The sequence below is a fragment of the Barbus barbus genome, assembly GCF_936440315.1.
Source record: "Barbus barbus genome assembly, chromosome: 10".
Lineage (NCBI taxonomy): Eukaryota > Metazoa > Chordata > Actinopteri > Cypriniformes > Cyprinidae > Barbus > Barbus barbus.
In genome coordinates, this window is record NC_136738.1 from 32963209 (window position 1) to 32985337 (window position 22129).

Below are 22129 nucleotides of genomic sequence, written 5' to 3' on the forward strand. Positions count from 1 at the left end.
GTCGATGATCAAATGGCAATTCATGATAATCGCAGTGTTTGACGAGCAAAAAGACGATCTTTAGTTTGAATCAGTTTTGTAATGAATCGGTTGAAATGACTCGCTCAGTTGACTCATTCGAACCGAATCCGTACAACTGCATACAGTATAAGATTTTTGCATAATTGTTACATGTAAGAATTATTATTATTTTTTTTAAATAATGAATTTGATAAGGTTGAAGTTATGGGTAAAACATTAAAATTTATAAAAAGGCTTTTGAAACGTAGTCAAACTGAGATGAAGGCATGGCAAAAAGTTTTCAAGACAGTTTAATGTGACCTTAAAATGTTGAAATCTGTTATTTTTAATTAAAACCAACCGCTAAAAGTGTCTGAAGTTGAAGAAACACCTCTATATTCCCTAAAGGTCACAGCAGTACATGATCTGAATCATCATGTGATTCTCTCATTGATATTTATGTGAATTGATATGCATTATCAGTAACAGATTCATAACATGTTATTATGGTGCTTCTGCTGCTGAATGTTGATGTTATCTGCTCTAATGAATCCACCTCTTTTTCTTCTTGTGCTTCAATTGTGTTTTTATAGTTTAATTGAGCTTCAGGGTTTTTCTTTTATCTCCTTGTATCAAAGAAAGGCGGAGGTTTTTATCTGGATGTTGAAATGTTAAACGTCTTAGATGTTTTGAAGGTTGTTTTCCCAAATCAGTGCTTCATTATTATGGTTGATCTATAAGGTGCATATTTTGACATTCCAATATGTCTCAGGTTTGACTTCTAAAATCTTTTATGTGAAATTCAGAGTTTGATTCTGCAGTCGTGCAGATATTGTCCATATGACGGTCGTGTTGTGTTTGGGTCATTTTGACCTGGAGAGGATTTGCTTTTTCCTGAAATGCTAGTTATATGGTATTGCATTGCATTTAAACGTACTGAGTTTGGCCACAGGGTATAACAACTTCACTTTTTTATTTTTTGGGAGATTTTTCTCCACCTTATTTCACTTGTGTTGTTCAAAAAAGACCAGCCAAATTGCTTGTAAGTTTCTTGTAATGCTATATTGTTAATCTTTGATTAAATATTTTTATTAACTTGTTTTCATTCAGTTGTTTTTGTAGTATAAACAAGATATTATAGTTTTAGTATTTTGAATAATTTTTTAAATATTTTCAGCTTTTCATTTTAATTTTAGTTAAAGTTTTAGTAATTTTATATTTGTTTTAGTTGTTTTAGTACATCAAGTCAAACTAAATTAAAATGAAAATTGTTTTCTTGGCAACAAGCTGAATTGATGCTCAGATCAGCGAGGGCTATGATCAGTCAGATTCAAAAAGTAAAACAAAATCTGTGCCAGTTGAAAGAAAACAAGTTGATAAAAAAGACTGAATCTGAGATTTGATGATAATATAGTATAATGAGAGATTTACAAGCCATTTTTAAAAGGTCAGTCGTTTTGACTGGAAACAGTAAATTAGGTGAAGGATTTCCAGCACAGCTCAAGGGTTGATGCTATAAGAGAGATTTAACCTGGTCAGACAGAAGCATTGAGTCTCTTTGTGAACACAAACACAGACACACATTTACTGGCACTCGATGCCTGAAGGTGGAGATACTGTAGACTTGGCCATAAGTAAACTCGGAGCAGCCAGAAGCATCAGCGCAGAGAAAGAAGTGATTGATGAGACTCTGTCACGTCGTCTGAAGGATGAGAGGAATCAAAGGCTGCGGTCACATGAAAAGACAACAGAGCTTTGCCCTCCTTCAGCTGCTGCCGAGCGGCTTTTCTCTGGCTTTGCTCTGCTTTCATTGAACAGCTGTAATTAAAATCATCAAAAGGTGAAGAGTGTTTGTGTTTCCCAGTAAAGTCAGGATGTAGACAGCACCTCCCTGTAGACACCGCAGCCCAAAAACACCGGCCTTTGTGCTCCTGTGTCAGTCGAGCAGAACCACCACGGCTCTTCATCACTCTACCAGATCGTCAACACTTTATGGATTTGCTTTCAAATGAAAGATGATTGTTTTTCAGTCAGAGGAACGTAGTTTCAACCAAACAGTAGTTTTACAATTCCCTGCCAGTTGTATTCTGTGTGAATTAACTAATTGTAGTTAAACATAATCAAGGCATGTTTTCACACTACAAGTTATGAAGGCTTATTTCCACCACAGAGTTAAAAAAATAAAACATGTTATTGAAATGAGTTTCTACCTCACAATTAAGACTTTCTCTCAATTCTTAGTTCCTATCTAACCATTTGGACCAACAGTTCTGAGAAAAGGTCTGAATGGCAAGATATGAAGTCATAATTCCAAGATATAAACTTATAATTGTGAGAAAGTCAGAATTGTGAGATATAAAATCATAAATGCAAGAATTAAAGTCAGAATCGTGAGGTACAAAATCATAATTGGAAGATATATAGTCAGAATTTTGAGATAAAAACTCATTGCGAGATAATTCCCAGAATTGTGAGATATAAAGAATTGCAAGATATTGTGAAGCAAAAACTTAGAATTTTAACAAAAAAGACAATTGCGAGATATAAACTCAGAATTGCGATATATAGCCAAAATTGTGAGACAAACTCAGAATTGCATGATTAAATCTCAGAATTACGCGATAAAAAGTCAGAATTGTGAGATATAAACTGATTTGTGAGACATAAAGTCAGAATTGCAAGATAAAAACTCACCATTGCGAGATATATAAAGAATTCCGCAGTATAAAGTCACAATTGTGAGATAATGCAGAATTGCGCAATTTAAAGTCAGAATTGCAAGATATAAACTGATTTGTGAGATATAAGGTCAGAATTGCGAGATAACTCAGAATTGTGAGATATAAAGTAAGTATTGTGCGATATGAAGTCAGAATTGCGAGATAAAAACTGAGAATTGAGAGGTAAAAACAGAATTGTGAGATATAAATTCTGATTTGCGAGATATAAGGTCAGAATTGCACAATATAAAGTCAAAATCGTGAGATAAAAATTTTGAATCATGAAATAAAAACTTGCAATTCTAAGAAAAAAGTAAGAATTGGGAGATCCTTGATATAGCTGTGAAAACCTCCTTTATTGTTTTGAGTGCGGGATGTTGAGATGATGATCTGGTCTACAGTAGTCATTCTTGTCATTTGTTTAGATTGTCTCCTATAGCGTAACTCTTGAGTGCTTGACGTTTGAAATGAGAAGATTATAGTTTTTCGCAGCTTTCATGTCTTTCCTTTGGTGAGCGTTTAGGAGGAAACCTGAGGAGCCGCCCATCCTCCGTCTGCATGTACGATCACATACTCTCTCCGTACCTCCAGGTTCCATACGGCTCCAAAGTAGCTCCTGACTTTTTTAATCAACTTTTCACCCTGGACTTCAGTGGCTGCGAGGCAGAGATCTGACGGAGGAATGCTGGCAAACGAGCAGGATTCAACAGTGACTTAATAGCTTCTTAAGCTTCTCCGCTAGCGCAATCCTTCTCCGATATCAGGACGCTGAGATTGTTGACTTGACAAAAGCCTTGATTGTCTGAAGCTTCTGGAGGTTTGATACTAGCTTGGGTGTTCTGGGTGGTTTCTAGGGTGTTGCTAGTCGTTTACTATAAGATAGATGGCAGGTTGATGCAGGTTAAAGGTGTGTGTTTGAACAGTTGGTGTTCATGATTATTCTTAGATGTCAGTGTGAGTTTGTTCAGATAATTGATAGATCTGCTACAGAAAATACAAAGGGACTGTGATCATTTGCTCTGGATAATTTGGTCTGATGTTATGCAGTAGCTCAACTGACACATAACATGTTTTTGCATTTGCACACCGAGTCTGAAATTTCCGTATGCGTTTTTTTCGTATTCGTCATCCTTTCCTATCAAAATTTTTGCTACGGATGCAAAAACGCAGAAAATCGAACCTGATCTGCATTTTTTATGACAGACGAACGTTTCAGAAGCAGTGTGTAAACATGATTGACACAACGTGAGGTCGTATTTATTTTTTTAACTTGCGAAAATTTCAGATGAGTATTTCAGACTCAGTGTGCAAAGACCTTTACACTTTTCTGTTTTCTATTGTTTTTCTATGTAAACGTGCTAGAATGGGGATTTGTGAATTGATGAAAAGCTAATAAGGCAAGGCAAGGCAAGTTTATTTATATAGCACATTTCATGCACAGTGGTAATTCAAAGTGTTTTATATAAAAGGAAGTGAAATAGTCATTAAAAAATTATAATAATCACAACAATAAAAACAAGGAAATTATATAAAAATTTATTTAAAATGATAATAATAAAATAATAATAAATCAAGTATATTGAATGTAAAATTAAAATGAATATGAATATAATCGCAATAAAGATTAGTGTGATTATCAAATCAAAGGCTGGTTTAATTGAATAACTGTTTAGCCTGATGCACTGTGTTTCAGAGTGAATCATGCAGCGCATTTTATCATAATTATCAAATATTCATTTAGCAGTTTACAACCGTAGAATATTTGTCTTTATTTTATAATTTGAGTTAAAACTACTACTACTACAACTACTATTAATAATAATAATAATTATTATTATTATTATTATCAACATTCGAAAACATGCAAATGTGTTATTAAATGATTAAAATCTCAGGGGGGTGTAAAAATTTAATTTCTAATGTTTCAGCTGACAAAAAAGTTTGGCTCAGAAGTAATTGTGAACAAATACTTCTATTACTAATAATTAATGCTGTCAAATGATTAATCACGATTACTCACATACAAAATAAAAGTTTTTGTTTGCATAATATGTGTGTGTATTTTTTATTTATATATAAATACACACACATAAAGTATATATATTGAAAATATTTACGTCTATATTTATATTCATACAATTTCTATTATAAATAAATATATTTAATATATAAACATTTTTCAGAAATAAATACATGTATGTGTGTGTATTTATATATACATAATAAATATACACATCACATATACATATATTATGTAAACAAAAACTTTTATTTTGTATGCGATTAATCATTTGACAGCACTACTACTAATAATAATAATTATTAAAATATTAAGTTAAAATCTCAGGAGGACTTTAAGTAAATATTTATAAATATGTTTGGCTGGAAAATATTTTGTGAACTCCTGCACTAAAAAGACATGTTTGACCATTGCGCTTGCATCTTTTGCAGTGTCTAACGTTCTAAAACAATTAAAAGACAAAAAATTTAAACACGTTCAACTTTTAAATAAGAGACCTTGAATTTTTCCCCATTCCACTAGCAGTGTCTCACATTTTTAAATGCAAAAGCGCATTCTGTGTAAAACAGTCCCAGAATGCAGTGCTTGCAACACACGCTCATGGGTTTGATTCCCATGGAAGAGACTGTGCTGTAAGTTGCACCGTAACCATGTGGCAGGTGTGTAAATGTACAATAACAGTGCGTTTGCCTTGTCAAAGCAGCATAATAAACAGCCTCTAACAGCAAACACAATTTCCAAATGTCTTCACTGTGAAATCTGGCAAATAACTGATGTAGAGAGCAGAATCTAGTACAACAGACAGAGTTTGTCCTCAAAGTAGAGGTGGACTTTACTGAACTAAACACACTGATGCCAGGAAGACCAGAATCTTTGATCATTTAATTCACATTGGAAATGAACTGGGAAGGAGACCAAGTGAAGCCCGGCTCTCATTTCCTCACTGATTAGTGCCGTTTGAAGAGTAATTTCCTAATCTGACAGCAAATATCAGCGCAGACGAATTACAGGATGTTTGTGTTCGGTGTCTCAGAGCCGGATGTGTGTGTGTTGGTTTGTGTTCATCTGAAGATGCTGGTAAAGAGGTGGATCCAGAGAACGACAACAAGGTCTCGCTCGCAGCTTAAAGCACAACTGAGATTATTCCTTCCTGCCGCTTCCGTTTTGATATAAACAACAGGAATGATAAGTCCGTGTGCTTTGCTTCTGAGAGACGGGGTTTTCCCGCGCAAACTCCCATGAGACTCGCTGTTGACATTAAAGGTCTGTGTGTGTCTGTTCAGCTTATGATCGGCCCACACAGACCTCGCAGAAACCAATCTGTCATTCATGTTCATTTATTAAACATACAGTTGCTCTGAGCGCAGACCCGTCACTTCAGTTCAACACCGTTAACCAGCACTTTTTGATTGAGCTACTTGACTGAAACATGCTCTTTTATGGCAAGATACTATAGGTAAAGAGAGTTTTTTCATACACTGATCAATTTTGAGCTATTCACAAGGTGTTGTTTCAGACTAGTGGAAAGAGAACGTCCAAACTGCACATTTAAATTTTATTTTATTGCCCTTTATCTAATTGCATCAGCAGATTTCAATTCTAATCCATAACTTTAACGAGATTTTTCTCCACTTCAGCAGCACTTACATACACCAGATTTTAGAGATATATTCCTATGTATATTCTGAAGCTTTTTATAGAGGGGTTTGTGCATATATCATTCACCTGGTTTTATTATCGCACTTTATCATTTGTGTCTGTAGATTTAATTTACGCTACTTTAAAAGCCATTTTCTCTAAATATTTTAGTTTTTCCACTTCAGCAGCACTTACATACAGTTTTATTCCTATTTATATTCTGAAGGATTTTACTAAGGGTTTTTTCATATATCATTGGCCTGCTTTTATTATTGTACTTTATCTATTTTCAATTTGAGATTTAATTTATGGAATCTTTAAAGACCGTTTCCTAAAAATGAGTTTGTTTCTCCACTTCAGCAGCACGTACATACACCAAATTTTACAATTTTATTCCTATCTATATTCTGAAGGGCTTTACTGAAGGGTTTGCTCATATATCATTTGCCTGGTTTTATTTTTGCTTTTCGTGCAACTGCTGATTTAATTTACGGCACATATCTTTACAGGCCGTTTTCACAAAATGAGTTTGTTTCTCCACTTCAGCAGCACGTACAAAAACCAAATTTTACAGTTTTATTCCCATCTCTATTCTGAAGGTTTTACCTGAGGGGTTTGTTTATATATCATTCACACTGATGTATATAACATTTTAAAGCATGGTAAAAATTAGTGCAGTTTTAATTAGATAATGACCCATTTGCATATTAAACAGAAAACTTGTAATACAAAACATTTTTTCTCAATTCTTAATGCAATGAGTCAACTGAGAAAGTGCCATGATTTCTTTTAATTACATTTTACCCCATTCAACTCGGGTGTCTTGCCTTAAAAACTAGCCAAAAAGAAACCATTTCAAGTCAGTTTAACAAGAAATCATGTTTCAAAGAGAAACCCGATACAGTGGCATTAAATCAAAGTAAATAGTTTAAATGAAATCATTTTTTGAGTGTTTTTAATGGTAAATGGGTTTCTGTGGCAGAATCGAATGGGTCGTTTGGAGTAATAATATCTTCACCTTCTCCTTTCCCCTAGGAACTGATATTTCAGGGCTGTTAATGATAAGGATAATGATACTCTGTGTATTTATCTTAGATTATGTGGTCGTTATAAGATTAATAACCTGGGGCGGCGAGTCTGCGGTCGACTTTCAAACAGAGGCAAGCCCGGGCAGCGTCCGTCAGAGCACTTGTGTTGGGAGCGCGGTGCATTCCAGCCCGGCGTGTGGAGAGAAAAGCACTGGATCTGGATTCTGATGAAAGCGTCTTGGGCGTGTGTGTTCGTTTTGTCAGATAATGAGCCGGGGGGCTCAGGGGCACAGGCGTTTGACGCTCGCTTAGTTTCCTGCAAAAATAACTTCTTCTTTCTCTCCCTCCCGCCCCCCTTCATTATTCTTTAAGTCCTCTGACGAAACGCAGAGCCGAGGGGTTCGTCGCAGACAGACGTTTTGTCTCTCCGTCAGGCTGGCGGTGGCCGTCTTGTGCTCATTGGAGGAAGGTGCCTCGCTAAGTGCCTGATGGGAATGTGTGGTTTGAGCAAATATTCCACAGTTAGGATAATTTTTAAGCAAGTCATCCATTTGCAGATTGATTACCACTGAATTAACACTGTGACTCTAGAGCTTTGTTTGAGCATCATGATAAAATGTCTTGTAGCTATTATGCTTGAAAATAGTAATTTTTTTGAATGAGCTTCATTTTTTATTTTATTTTTGTTTGTTTTAAAAATATTTGTGAATTTTTTTCCCTCTTTTGTTAGTTTTTTTATTTCTATTTAGCTTTATTTTATTTAACTTCTAGTTTTAGTCATTTTAGTACTTAAATTACAGCTTAGTTGGCAAGGCAGTATTTTTATTTCTGATTCTTTAAATTTAAGTATATTTCTAATAAACTTAAGTTTTTGTTATTTTTTATGTGCATTTTTATATTTCTATTTAGCTTTATTTTTTATTTCACTTCTAGTTGAATAAATCTTTAGTACTTCAGCTAAAGCGTATTTATTTCAGTTAGTGGCCAATGAAAAAAATTATTTCTAATTTTAAAATTTTGGTTTATTTCTAATAAACCAATAAAGTAACTTTGCTATGTGCCTTTGTCATTTTTTACGTTTAAAACAAATTATGTAGCTTAAACTAATTTATATTTCAGTTCTAGTTTTAGGATTTTTAGAACTTCAACTACAGCATATTTCAGTTAGTTGCCAAGACAACATGTTTATTTCCAATTGAAACATTTTATTTTAAAAAAAAAATATTTAAAAAAGTTAGTTTCTAATAAATGTAAGTTTTATTTTAAGTATCATATTTTATATTTATACATTTTTTAACGAATATCTCTATTTTATAAATATATTAATGTTAAAACTGTAATATTTTAAGATTTCATTTTAGTTAACAGTAACAACGCTGGTGTAAAATTGAAACACTTCACACTTCGTTACAGTAGAAATGTGTCTTTCTTCACTAAACCCATATGATATCTGATCGGTTTTCTGCTGATATTGATAGCGATGCGGATTGTGCTGTTGTTCGTCTCTTTGTGTTCAGGTGTGTTTGCTCCCTCATGCAGCGAGGCATCATGGGGGCTGCAGTGTTTGAGCTCAGTGCTGATGTTGATGCAGGTGAGTTCAGATGACAGCGCTACCGCTATAAAACACGCTCAAATTCTCAGCTTCAGCAAACCATAAGACATTAGTGCAGTGAAGGGAGACAGTAGTTCATTACAGCTGCGGGTCGCGACCTCCACAACATCACTAACCAAAAAAAGGGCTTTCATTTCTGACCAAGAATAAATGAAACATTAGAATGTTTTAGCTTAAACTCATTTCACCAAGTGACGGATGAATCTGTGCTTCCCAAGCAAGTTAACTTAGTGAACAAGTGATGAGTGGATTTATTTTACTATCATAACTACGACTGATTATATGGTTAGTTTTTATTTTCATTTAACATTTTTTTATGAAATGAATAAATGAATAATAAAAAACATGATTATTAAGTAATAACTTCTAATTCTAATTCTAATGTTAAAATTAAAATGCATTTCTAATAGACAAAATTTTTTGTTTTGCTATTTTATTAAATGTTTCTGAGGAGCTGCTCTGAAGCAATTGTCAGTGTGTTCTGTGAGCTCATTTCGTGTTTTTCTCCCGGTTTTCTCTGTTTTCTGTTTGCTCTCTGGAGGATTGTGTCATTTTGAAGTCTTCTTAATTGTGTTTTGATGGAAATGTCAGAGTACAAGTGATGTAGAAGCTTTGATACTTGTTCTAGCTGTTGAGTGAGACGACTCATGACTTCATTAATTCATGAAGCCGAGTTGGTTGAAAAATTGTCACAAAATATATTATTGTCTGGCTCTAATCTGCTAAATGCAACTATACAGCATGATGATATAAACAATGACATAATAATTTTCTGTAAAGCTGCTTTGAAATTATATGCATTGTGAAAAGTGCTTTAGAAATAAATTTGACTTGATGTGTCTCACTTCAGCAGTGGCCACTTAAACGGATGTTTCCAGTGATAATGAGTTACTGAATACTGTCAAGATCAGATATGATCACTGTGTCATGACATGTGATTCGGTCATGTCATTCGGTCTGTTGTTTGTCTCAGGATTTCATCATCGGCGCTCTGATGGATGTTTTCGTTCTGTTCCCCATGATGTCTCATTTAGAGCTCATAAATCACCAGCACACCAAGTGTGTTTTTCATAATGCTGTTTCAAAAGAATCTGACTCCTGTGGACTGCAGCCATATGAACTACACTCTAAACATGAAAAAAGTCTGTAGAAAAACAGATAAGATACTGTTCATTTCCTTTAACCCTAAAACACAATGCAATGCAGAAACGAGAATGCATGGAAAATACATTGGGATATATTTTCATAGACTTTTTTAGAGTGTACTGTTATGATGCCTTTATGGTGGATTCATGTACATTTGTGAGAATGACTGTACATTTTAGTGTCATTTTGCTCATTACAGTCAGTATCGTGTGAGGTCAAAGGTCAAACTGTGAACGCTCGCATGCATGCATTCTGTGTTTGACAGATGCATGCACAGACACAAAGTCTGAAGAGTATTTTCTGTGAAGAATAATGTGCTGCATCACGTGCAATTCATGACTTTCTTACTTAGTGTTTTTGTCTTGTTTTCCAGTACAAAAATCTAAACATTCTTAAATCAAGATGCTGGATTTACTGGAGAAGCAAAAGCTGAAGATTTAAGATTTGAAGTCTTGTTTTCTGAAAAAAAATAAAAATATTAAGTGAGTTTTTAATTAAGACTAGAACAAATATCTGCCAGTGGGATCTGAAAAATAAACTTGTTTTTTCTTGGAGTTATGTAGATTTTTCTGAGCCAACTGGCAGATATTTGTTCTTGTTTTAAGCAAAAGCACAATGTATAAATGTGTCTCTGCATCAGTGTCTCAGCAATGGATGCTCTGCAGTGAATGGGTGCCGTCAGAATGAGAGTCCAAACAGCTGATAAAAACATCACAATAATCCACACCACTCCAGTCCATCAGTTAACATCTGGAGAACACAAAAGCTCAAACAAATCCATCAAGACGTTTTTAACTAAAATACCATTGAGTCCATAATCCATAATAACTCTTCCTCCAGTGAAAAAGTGCATCTCCTGTTGTCTCTCACATCAAAATCCAGCCACATATTTGTTTAGAGCTGTTTTGTCTTGTAAACGCTGCTTGATCTGCAGATTTCTCTCCTGATTCAGACCAGAACACTTTTTCACTGGAGGAAGCGTTATTATGGATTATGGACATTTTAGTTAAAAACGTCTTGATGGATTAGTTTCATCTTTTGTCTTCTCCAGATGTTAACTGATGGACTGGAGTGGTGTGGATTATTGTGATGTTTTTATCAGCTGTTTGGACTCTCATTCTGACGGCACCCATTCACTGCAGAGCATCCATTGCTGAGACACTGATGCAGAGACACATTTCTACAAACCTGATGAAGAAACACACTCATCCTGATCTCAGATGACCTGAGGGTGAACACATTCTCATTTTTGGCAGAGCTATTCCTTTGATTTTGACGCATCTATTTTACTATCTTAAGTCATTTTGCTTCTCCAGTAAATGTGTCTTGATTTAGGAATGTTGATATGTTTGTCCTGGAAAACAAGACAACATGATTTTTTGGTTGATTCCCACAGTTCATCAGTTTCTGCTCTCGTTTCAGAGCTCCTCAGGTGGAAGACAACAGCAACAACATCAACATGGGCCAGAAAGGAGTAAGGAAACGATCACAGCTCCTGCCTTTTCTGCTGGTAAGTCCCATCCAAACACGGGCGACGTCGACTACAAAGGCGTCTCTGAGCATATGTTAATCTGTCTCCCACCTCCTTCATGTTTACAACACCAAATCTGTCTGGCTGCGTTCCCAGAAGGTAATTTCTCTGCACAGCGTCTTAATGATAGGCTTTTAATGCCCTTCCAAAGAGCTGTGAGATGTTCAAACGACAGGTTATCGGCGAGTGAGATGCTCTGGAGAGCAGATCTGAATAATCCCGCTTATTACGGCTAAATCAGCCCTCAGTGTCAATTCAGCCTTTGTTGAAGAGAAAACTGCTGCCGCTCCATAATATGATCATTATTCTCTATATATAGAGCCAGAAAAAAGGCTTCACAGCACCATAATGTCACGTCTAATGATCTAGAACCAGCTCAAGTCAACATTAGACACAATCAGACGAATGTTTACTGGTGCATGCAGTACGCTTTGCATGTAGTCAGACCATTGTTATTTTAGTTATTTTTATATTTTCTGCTTTCATTTTAATATTAGTTCAGGTTGTAGAACTTTTGTTGTGTTTTTGTCATTTCTATTAGTTTTTGTTTACTTTAAATATGTTCGTATAGTTTTTATTTAATGTACTGAAATAACTAAAATTGAAATAATAATTAATATTATTTCGGTTTTAATAATTTTGTGCATCAAGCAAAATTAAATTACTTTTTTACTTTTTAATTTATTTCCATTAAAATGTAATTTTTCAAGTGACAGTTTTTTTTGGTTTGAGTTTTAGTTTTAGTTAACTATAGTAAATATCTGGTAAATATCATAATTCTGCTGATTTGCAAAAAATATTATCTAATTTGATTACTCTGAGTTAAAAATATCACTAAAAACATCCCATCATGTAGTGTTAATCACAAAATAAGTAGGTATAAGTAGTTATTATACATATGAATCAGCTTTAATGCACTTATAAAAATAACAAGAGGTCAAATGTCAAAACCCTCTAAAAAGTAGTTTTCCAAATTTTCCAAAGGAGTGGAAAATATATATTAAAATAGTTTATTTAATGTCAAAGAACTTTACATAAACACAAGTTTACAAATGAGCTTTTATTCCCACAAAATTTGTATTTTTCTATCATTGTTTAGGTGTAGTCAAATCAATGTTATTTTAGTGTCATTTTGAAATTTTTTAGATAATTTTGTCATTTTGTTTTATAGTTTTTATTAATATTTTGAATACATTTTTAGTTTTACATTTTCTGTTTTCATTTTAATATTTGGTTGCGTTTTTGTCATTGATATTAGTTTTTTCTTTAAATATATTCATATAGTTTAATTAATTCTTATTTCAGTTTTAGATATTGTAGTAAATCAAGTTAAACTAAATTATTTTTATTTCCATTAAAATGTACTTTTCAAGTGACATGTTTTTATGGTTTTAGTTAACTATAATAAACATCTGGCTCATGTTTGCATCTTCTTTCTAATTCTGCTGATTTGCAAAAATATATTACCTAATTTGATTCTGAGTTCAAAAATATCAATTCCATCACATTTGTAACAAAATAATAATTTTTCAAATTATATGTATGCATCATAAATCATATTGTGCATATCATATCATAAATGCTTAATTTAACTATCAATCCTCAGAGTGGAAAAATATCTTCAAATGCTCAATTTAATGTCAAAGAACTTCACAAAATAAGCTAAATAAGCTTTTTTTTCACGAAATCTGTAGTTTTCTGTCTGTTTGGATGCAGTAAAAGCAGAAAACATCTGATCATGTTTGCATTTTCTTTCCATAATTTTGACCTTGCAGTCAAATAATGTCACGCATGTGAATTGAACAGATACTTCTAATGTGGCTCAGATTCAGACAGGAATTATGTGTTGTTTTTCTGCTGATTAATATGAGACTAATTCACCACACAAATGGTCGTCCAAAGCAAAAATGCTACAAAATACATCATATTTAGTGAGAAAGTGTGACGTGAAACAGTAAAGCAGACACTATTATTTGAGTCAAAATGAGTCAGAAGCGAGTATTGGTTTGATTCAGCACACGATGCATGGTTTGTGTTGCATTACAATGCATTTGTAATTGTGTCTGTGATTGAGAACAGATGCATTCTTCTGATCTAATTACAATCACACAAGCGTATTGTGCTTCCAAACCAAACGCACAGTCATCATGTCTCTCTCGTTTCATTTCCTCAGACATAAATTATGTTCACTGCATGAATGGAGGTGAAACAACAAGTTTGTTGGTTTTGTGAGCCTCAGAGACGCACACAGGCATTTCAACTCTCCGCCGGTTCGTTACTCAAGCAGGAATGTAATTAAGCGTGTAGGCGGAGCCGGATGTTGATTGGCTCGGGATGAATGAGATGCTTTGTGGTTCTCAGCTTTAATTCTTTAATTGAACCTACACTCAACCATTTCCTTATTACATCAGCACCTTCACACTTTCACTTTATATTAGTGACTTATAACTTCTGGGAAGATGGACGGAAAATATTTCTTCCTGCTGTTTGTTTAAAACACTGATGTAAGTTTATAGGTGAACCTGGAAGACAAAGTTTTCCGCTTTATTTTAAGAATACTGGATTTGTAAAATAAGGCCTGTAGTTAAAATCACTTGAAGAGACTTTTGTGTTTTGTTCTACAACATAAATGGCACAGTCACATCTCAAGTCAATTTTGTGAATCAATGTTGTTTTAAACATTCCCAGAAATGTTGGGGCGTTTTTTAAATTTGAAAAAAATTAAAACTAGGAGACTTTCAAATCACATGAGCCAATATTTTATTCACAATAGAACATAGAGAACATAACAAATGTTTCAACTGAGAAATTTTACAGTTTTATCCACTAAATGAGCTCATTTAAAATTTGATGCCTCCTGGCACGGGGGCAACAAAGGGCTGAAAAAGCAAGACATTTTGAAATGATTCAGCTGGGAGAACATCTAGCTACTAATTAAGTTAATTGACATCAGGTCTGTAACATGATTAGCTATAAAAGCGATGTCTTGGAGAGGCAGAGTCTCTCAGAAGTAAAGATGGGCAGAGGCTCTCCAATCTGTGAAAGAGTGCATAAAAAGATTGTGGAATACTTTAAAAACAACGTTCCTCAACGTCAAATTGGAAAGGCTTTGCAAATCTCATCATCTACAGTGCATAACTTCATCAAAATTTTCAGAGAAACTGGAGAAATCGCTATGAGTAAGGGACAAGGCCGAAGACCCTCAGACGACACTGCATCACTCATCAGCATGATTCTGTCATTGACATTACTGAATGGGCCCAGGAATACTTCCAGAAAACACTGTCAGTAAACACAATCCATCGTGCCATCTGCAGATGCTAACTAAAGCTCTATCATGCAAAAAAGAAGCCGTATGTGAACATGGTCCAGAAGCGCCGTCGTGTCCTGTGGGCCAAGGCTCATTTAAAATGGACTGTTTCAAAGTGTTCTATGGTCAGACAAGTCCGAATTTGACATTCTTGTTGGAAATCACGGATGCCGTGTCCTCCGGGCTAAAGAGGAGGGAGACCTTTCAGTGTGTTATCAGCGTTCAGTTCAAAAGCCAGCATCTCTGATGGTATGGGGAGTGCATAAGTGCATACGGTATGGGCAGCTTGCATGTTCTGGAAGGCACTATGAATGCTGAAAGGTATATAAAGATTTTAGAGCAACATATGCTCCCCTCCAGATGACGTGTATTTCAGCAGGACAATGCAAAACCACATACTGCACAAACAGCATGGCTCACAACAGCATGGCTTCGTAGTAGAAGAGTCCGGGTGCTGAATTGGCCTGCCTGCAGTCCAGATCTTTCACCTATAGAGAACATTTGGCCCATCATTAAACGAAAAATACATCAAAGATGACCACGAACTCTTCAACAGCTGGAAACCTATATCAGGCAAGAATGGGACCAAATTCCAACACAAAAACTCCAGAAACTCATAACCTTGATGCCCAGATGTCTTCAATCTGTTTTGAAAAGAAGAGGAGATGCTATACCATGGTAAACTTGCCCCCGTCCCAACTATTTTGAGACCTGTAGCATTTTGTGCATAAAATTGTAAAATTTAAATATTTATATTATCTGTGTTCTATTGTGAATAAAATATTGGCTCATGTGATTTGAAAGTCTTTTAGTTTTCATTTTATAAAAAAAAAAAAACCTCCCAATTTGGGTTGTATGATGCACTATAAAAGTACTTTAATGCATTAATTGTATGCACATTATAAAGCATTGTATGATCTCATAAATAACTGTAACCACAATTATAATGCATTATGATTTTTATCTATTCATTGAACACTGTTGCTGTTCAGAAAATATATTGCATTAAAACAAGATAAACAACCGATTAGATGCAAATATGCAAATGTTATAATGCATTTAACCTTGGTTACAATTGTTTATTAAAAGATATAATGCATTATAACTATAATGTGCATAATGAACACCTTAAAACACCTTATGAACACTATAAAGCATTCTACAAAAAGCTCCAATTATTTTATATATACAGTATATAATGATTTTCTGTATGCCACAGAATACAGAAACATGACTTTTAATGTGTAAATATAGATCTCATTTAATTTGCCCTGGATTATTTCCTTCAAATTGATATTTGTGTGTCATTAGTTCATGTCTGTTAGCTTTGATGTCATTGATAGTCATTGAAGTGTACTTATATAAGCAGACAAAATGAACTTGAAAAGCTGAAGTAACAAGTTGCTATACATAAAGATAACAGCTGCCACAAATGTGATTTTGTGTTTGAATTTTAAAATGTATGTGTGTGTGTGTGTGTGTGTGTGTGTGTGCGTCTTGCAGGTGTCCAGCATGTGTTTTGTGAGTGCCGAATACTCGAGTTGTGGAGAAAATGAATTTTACAATTACACAATCAGCAGCTGCCAACCCTGTCCACAGTGCCAGCCGGGACAAGAGCCCTACATGGTGAGAAGAACACATACGCACACACACACACACACACACACACACACACACACACACACACAGAAAAACACGCTGAAACAATCCACAGTTCCAGCTTTAAAGGGACAGTTCACCCTTTAAATCATCATTCTGTCATTATCGACTCATCCTCATGCTGTTTCACATCCATATGATGTTAATTATCACAAAAGGAGGGTCTTCTCCATATAACAGAAGTTCTCACACAGTGAACACGACTGCCAAACTCTAAAAGAGAGAGCAATCAGAACACATTTTTGCGGTTAAAACCTGAGGTGCAGGGCAATGCAATAAATACAAATGCTAGAGATGCGTTTTTTTAACCCTCTGGGCCTCTTTGGTCACTTTTGATCAAAACATTTTGAAATTTAAAAAACTGTAGCTTCATCAGAATATGACAACACTTGGAGACTTTAGAAAACACACACATAAAAAACCTTGGACATGTTAAAATGTTTAAAAAATAAGTAACACTTGGTACCTTCACAGTCAGAAATGACAATGGAAACAAAAATAGCTAATAAAAATGTTACAAATATTGCATACTTTCATGAAATCCCCTCACATTTCTAAATAATAATCAAAAATAATATTGAATAATTACATTGATTTTCCTGAAAAAAAAAGAGTTAAATTTCAAGGCTTTGGTCACTTTTGACCTCAAAAGTATCAAGTGTGAACTGCAAAAAAAAATGTCTTACTTGTTGAAGTAAAATGACTTAAGATATTATGTCTTGTTTTCTGAAAAAAATATCAAAATTTTGTTAATTTTTGCTTAAAACAAGCACAATAGGGTAAGAAAAATAATCTTAATTCAAAGGCTAAACAAGATAATTTTTCTTGCCACATTGGCAGATATTTTTGCGAATGCAAAAGACACAATATGCGAATGAAGCAGTCAAACACATCCATCTAATGCATGTTTACCTACAAAAACAATAGAGGAGCTGCTCAGTGGAAAGCAAAAACACGGCCCCTAAAAGATAATATTCCAAGTCTCAGTTCATATGTGACCCTGGAGCACAAAACCAGTCATAAGGGTCAATTTTTGTAAATAGAACAATATTTGTCTGAGATACAACTATTTGAAAATCTGGAATCTGAGGGAGCAAAAAAATCTAAATATTGAGAAAATCTCCTTTAAAGTTGTTCAAATGAAGCTCTTAGCAATGCATATTACTAATCAAAAATGAAGTTTTGATATATTTACGGTAGGAAATTTACTAAATATCTTCATGGAACATGATCTTTACTTAATATCCTAATGATTCAAGAGAAATGTATAATTTTGATCCATACAATGTATTGTTGGCTCTTGCTACAAATATACCTGTGTTACTCATGACTGCTTTTGTGCTGCAGGCTCACATATGTTAAATCAGATGATATCAGAAAACTTGAGTCAACTATTATAATACTTCACTTGAGCTGCTTTTCAAACAGTTTGTACTGTATGATGCGCGATAGAGATAAAGGTGACTGCACTTTAATGCTGCTTTGTTACCGTCATGTTGTTCTCTATGAACTGTTGTTGTGTGGAAAAGAAGTGCATGTAGGTTCTTCAGAAACACGAAAGAGTCAGTAATGACAGTGTTTTACTGTGAACGGCTCCTTTAAGAGCTGATGGTCTTTCTCTGGACCACCCAGAGAGCAGCGGCATCAGATGACTTCAGAAGATCTGGAGACGAGAGACAGAGAGACAGGTCTAACTGAACACTTAAAGAGAGACGGCTCTGTGATTTTTCACAGTTCTGTTGATCAGGTTTGTCTCAGATACAAACCTCAGCTGATCTGAGGAGGTTTCCACTGCTGATTACACTCTGAATTCAGCAGAAGCTGCAAAAAATTAGAGTCTTTGACAGTATTTTTGCAGTGCAAAAAAATTATTTTATTACTCAGTGTTTTTGTCTTGGTTTCTAGTATAAATATCTAAACTTTATATCTAAACTGAATCAAGATGCATTTACTTGACTAATAAAATGACTCAAGATAGTGTGTCTCGCTTTCGGAAAAAATTATCAAAAATTTACTCAAAACAAGCAAAAATATCTGCCAATGGGGCAAAAATAATAATCTTGTTTATCCTTTGAATTAAGATTATTTTTCTGACCCCACTGGCAGAGCATTTTTCTTGTGTTAAGCAAAAACTAACAATATTTTAATTACATTTTCAGAAAACAAGACTTAATATCTTAAGTCATTTTGCTTCTAAAGTTAATATTTCTTAATATTATTCTTAAAATGTTTAATTATTTTAATTATTTCTTAATATTTCTTAGTTTTAAATATTTGTACTATAAAATAAGACAAAAATGCTAATTAAGAAAATAATTTAGAACTCGTTAAACAGCGCTGCATTCTTAAACTTGATATATATTTTCATAAATAAAAAAAATATTATTGTGATGCATTTGACAAGAAAATACTGTTTCGGTTTTTCTATTTCAAGTAACAGATTGAATTAAACATGAAATTTTGAAGTAGAAAGTCTGAAATAGTATTTTCTTGTAACCCAAATGTTACAAGAAAATACTAAAACAGCTAAAACAGTATTTCAGAAGTAAATACTCAAATTACACAGCAAAAATGATTGTCTTTGACAGTATTCTTGTCTTATTTTCCAATACAAATATCCAAACATTCTTAAACCAAGACACATTTACTGGAGAAGCAAAATTACTTAATATCTTATGTCTTGTTTTTGAAAAATGCATCAGAATGAAGTGAGTTTTTGAATAAAACAAAAGCAAATATCTGTCAGTGGCCTCAGAAAAATCCACTTAATTCAAAGCAAAACAAGATAATTTTTCTAACCTCATTGGCAGGTAATTGTTCTTGTTTTAAGAAAAACTCCCTTCATTTGACTTCATTTCAACAAATATTATATTAAGGAATTTTGCAATTTGAGATGGATTCCAGCAAAAATAGGCACCATTTGCAAAGAAAACAACTATTACGGAAATAAGAGTCATTTTTGCATAATTATACCTCAGAGATTGTTTGGAGTGGCTGTGAAAATTACCAGTAAAATGATGCTGCTTTATATTTGAGTGGTTCTCAGTTCTGCTGGAGTTAACGATGCCTTCAGCCTGTAATTTAAATGAGCTGTGATCTAAATCAAGCTCTCTTTCATTTGATGCTTCTCGAACGCAACACACGCAGGCATGTGCTGTTTCTGAAGAATGCAACACTCGTGAAGAGATCCGCTGCTGTGAAGCAACATATATGTGTCCCTGGAGCACAAAACAGTCATCAGTAGCACGGGTATATTTGTAGCAAAAGCCAACAATACATTGTACGGGGCAATATATTAAAACTTAATTTTTGATTAGTAATATGCATTGCTAAGAGCTTCATTTGAACAACTTTAAAGGAGATTTTCTCAATATTTAGATTTTTTTGCTCCCTCAGATTCCAGATTTTCAAATAGTTGTATCTCAGACAAATATTGTTCTATTTACATTTATAACAATAAATAATTGAGAGATAAAAACTCTCAAAATGATCATTGTGACTTTTTATCTCACAATTCAGACATTTCTTCTCAGACTTCTCACACAATTCTTTATATTCTGCAATTCAAATGTGTCTTTTCTCTCAAAAAATGCAATTTTGACCTGATGTGACTTTTTACTTTTTACTTTATTTTTTTTCACATTAATTTTGAATGCAATAACAAAATGTGACTTATACACTGATACAACTTTCTGTCAAAAATGCAATTTTGACCTGTTGCAACTTATTTCCCATTTTTTCCCCATTTTATTAAAACTTTTTAGAAATTTTTACATTACTTCTGAAAGTCATTATTTCGGTCTTTTTTTTTAACTTATTTTCGGGAAAATATGGTACTGAAAAAAAGCATTTACGACAGAAAAAGATGCTGCGTTCCTAAACAATCCAATAACACTGGTGCTCTGGGGCTAAAGATGATCTTGATTCAAAAGAAGCAGATAAAAGACGTTTGAGCTTAAAAACATGTTTTACTTCCCATGAAGCGAACGAGTGTGTGTGTGTGCTTCAGTATTGAAATGCATGTTGGGGTGAATGTCAGAACGGAGAAGGACTTCTCAGTAAGTTTTAAATCAGAGCAGATGGCGAGTACCAACATCTCAATCTCTTTTATCTCCGCTCAAGACTCCCAAACCAACACCGGAGGCCAAAAGAACAAAGCACTGCACCTCTGCCCACCAAAGATGCATCAGCATTGCCTCATTACGCTAATTAAGAGCTCAGCGCTCGACAGCATTCAGAAATGACAAGAAAATAATAATAAATCTGAAACGGCCCCGGGAGATGTTCTAACGAAGCCTTTCATGTCGTGAGCGCTTTAACATCCGAATCAGTGAGAATGTGAAGCACATTTGAGAGTTTTTCTGTGGAGGAGTTGTTGTGGATAGTGAAGAGAAAGCATGCTCAGATGTTATTCTCTGGTTCTGGATTATGAAACACAATGAATGTGAATCTGAGCGCCGCTGCTGGGATGTTTCTTCATGACGTGTTTCTCATTAAGCGTGTTTCTGCGGATGGTTCTGGCAGCTCGCTAAACTCCAGCAGCTGCTGCTTCATCGCTTGCTTCATATTTGAGGATTAAAAACAACTGGATGTTCAGTGCTGTGATTCATTTCTGATCGGTTAAAGATGAGGTCTGCAGATCTCTACGCCAACGCCACACACTTCAATGCATTACGATCAATGACATACAATTCATATTCAGTATTATCATTGATTTAGATCAGATGAGAACATAAACTAGAACTGAATCTGATCTGAATAATGACTCTATTGTCTTCTGTAGAGCTGCTTTACTACTACGGAGTAAAAAATGTCAAAATTGTGAGATAACTAAAAATTTTCTTGCAATTCTGAGAAAGGTCTGACTTTCTTTCATGCAATTCCAAATTTACATTTATTTATTTATTTAGCTGATGCATTTATCCAAAGTGACTTACGAATGTGGAATACAACAAGCTATTTAACAAGTTCATTTCTGTTTTTATTTTGTTTTCACCACGGATTAATCAATTAATAGGGCAATTGCAACTGTTTGTCTTGCAATTATTACCTTTGTCATGCAGTTTGAGGTTTTATCTTACAATTCTGTGATTATATTTCTCTGAATAGCAAGAGAAAAAATTTAAAACTGTTAAAAAGTCAGAATTTCCTTTTTTATTTTTTTTTAAATCATAATTCCAAGATATTTTTTTTTTTTACATTTCTTAATTCAGAATTTATTTTTATCTTGCAAATCAGTTTTTTTCTTTCCACAGCTTTTGGACATTAGACTTTGTATTTCTCAGAATTGCGAGAAAAAGTTCCTCAAATTGAGAGAATTGTTAAGTGAAAAAGTCACAATTACCTTTTTATTTTTATTTTTAAAAGCCAGAATTGCGACTTTATATAAGATGCGACAGAATGAAGACTTTTTCGCGCAGTTCAAAGTTTGCATCTTGCAATTCTGTTTTTTCCTTGCAATTTTG

At 34.1% G+C, this 22129-nt stretch overlaps 1 protein-coding gene across 1 annotated transcript in view; it reads left to right on the forward strand.

The window, feature by feature from the left end:
• Nucleotides 1–11619: 11619 nt before the first annotated feature.
• The window catches only part of LOC306876083 (tumor necrosis factor receptor superfamily member EDAR-like), a gene marked incomplete at its 3' end in the record, with an annotated part of 32789 nt that continues 22279 nt past the window's right edge, over nucleotides 11620–22129 (forward strand). Inside the window, exons 1-2 of the mRNA XM_079426999.1 lie at nucleotides 11620–11674; nucleotides 16509–16631. Of these exons, the coding sequence (XP_079283125.1) occupies nucleotides 11624–11674; nucleotides 16509–16631 (174 nt within the window). The 5' untranslated portion in view covers nucleotides 11620–11623. The remainder of the gene's footprint in view (nucleotides 11675–16508; nucleotides 16632–22129) is intronic.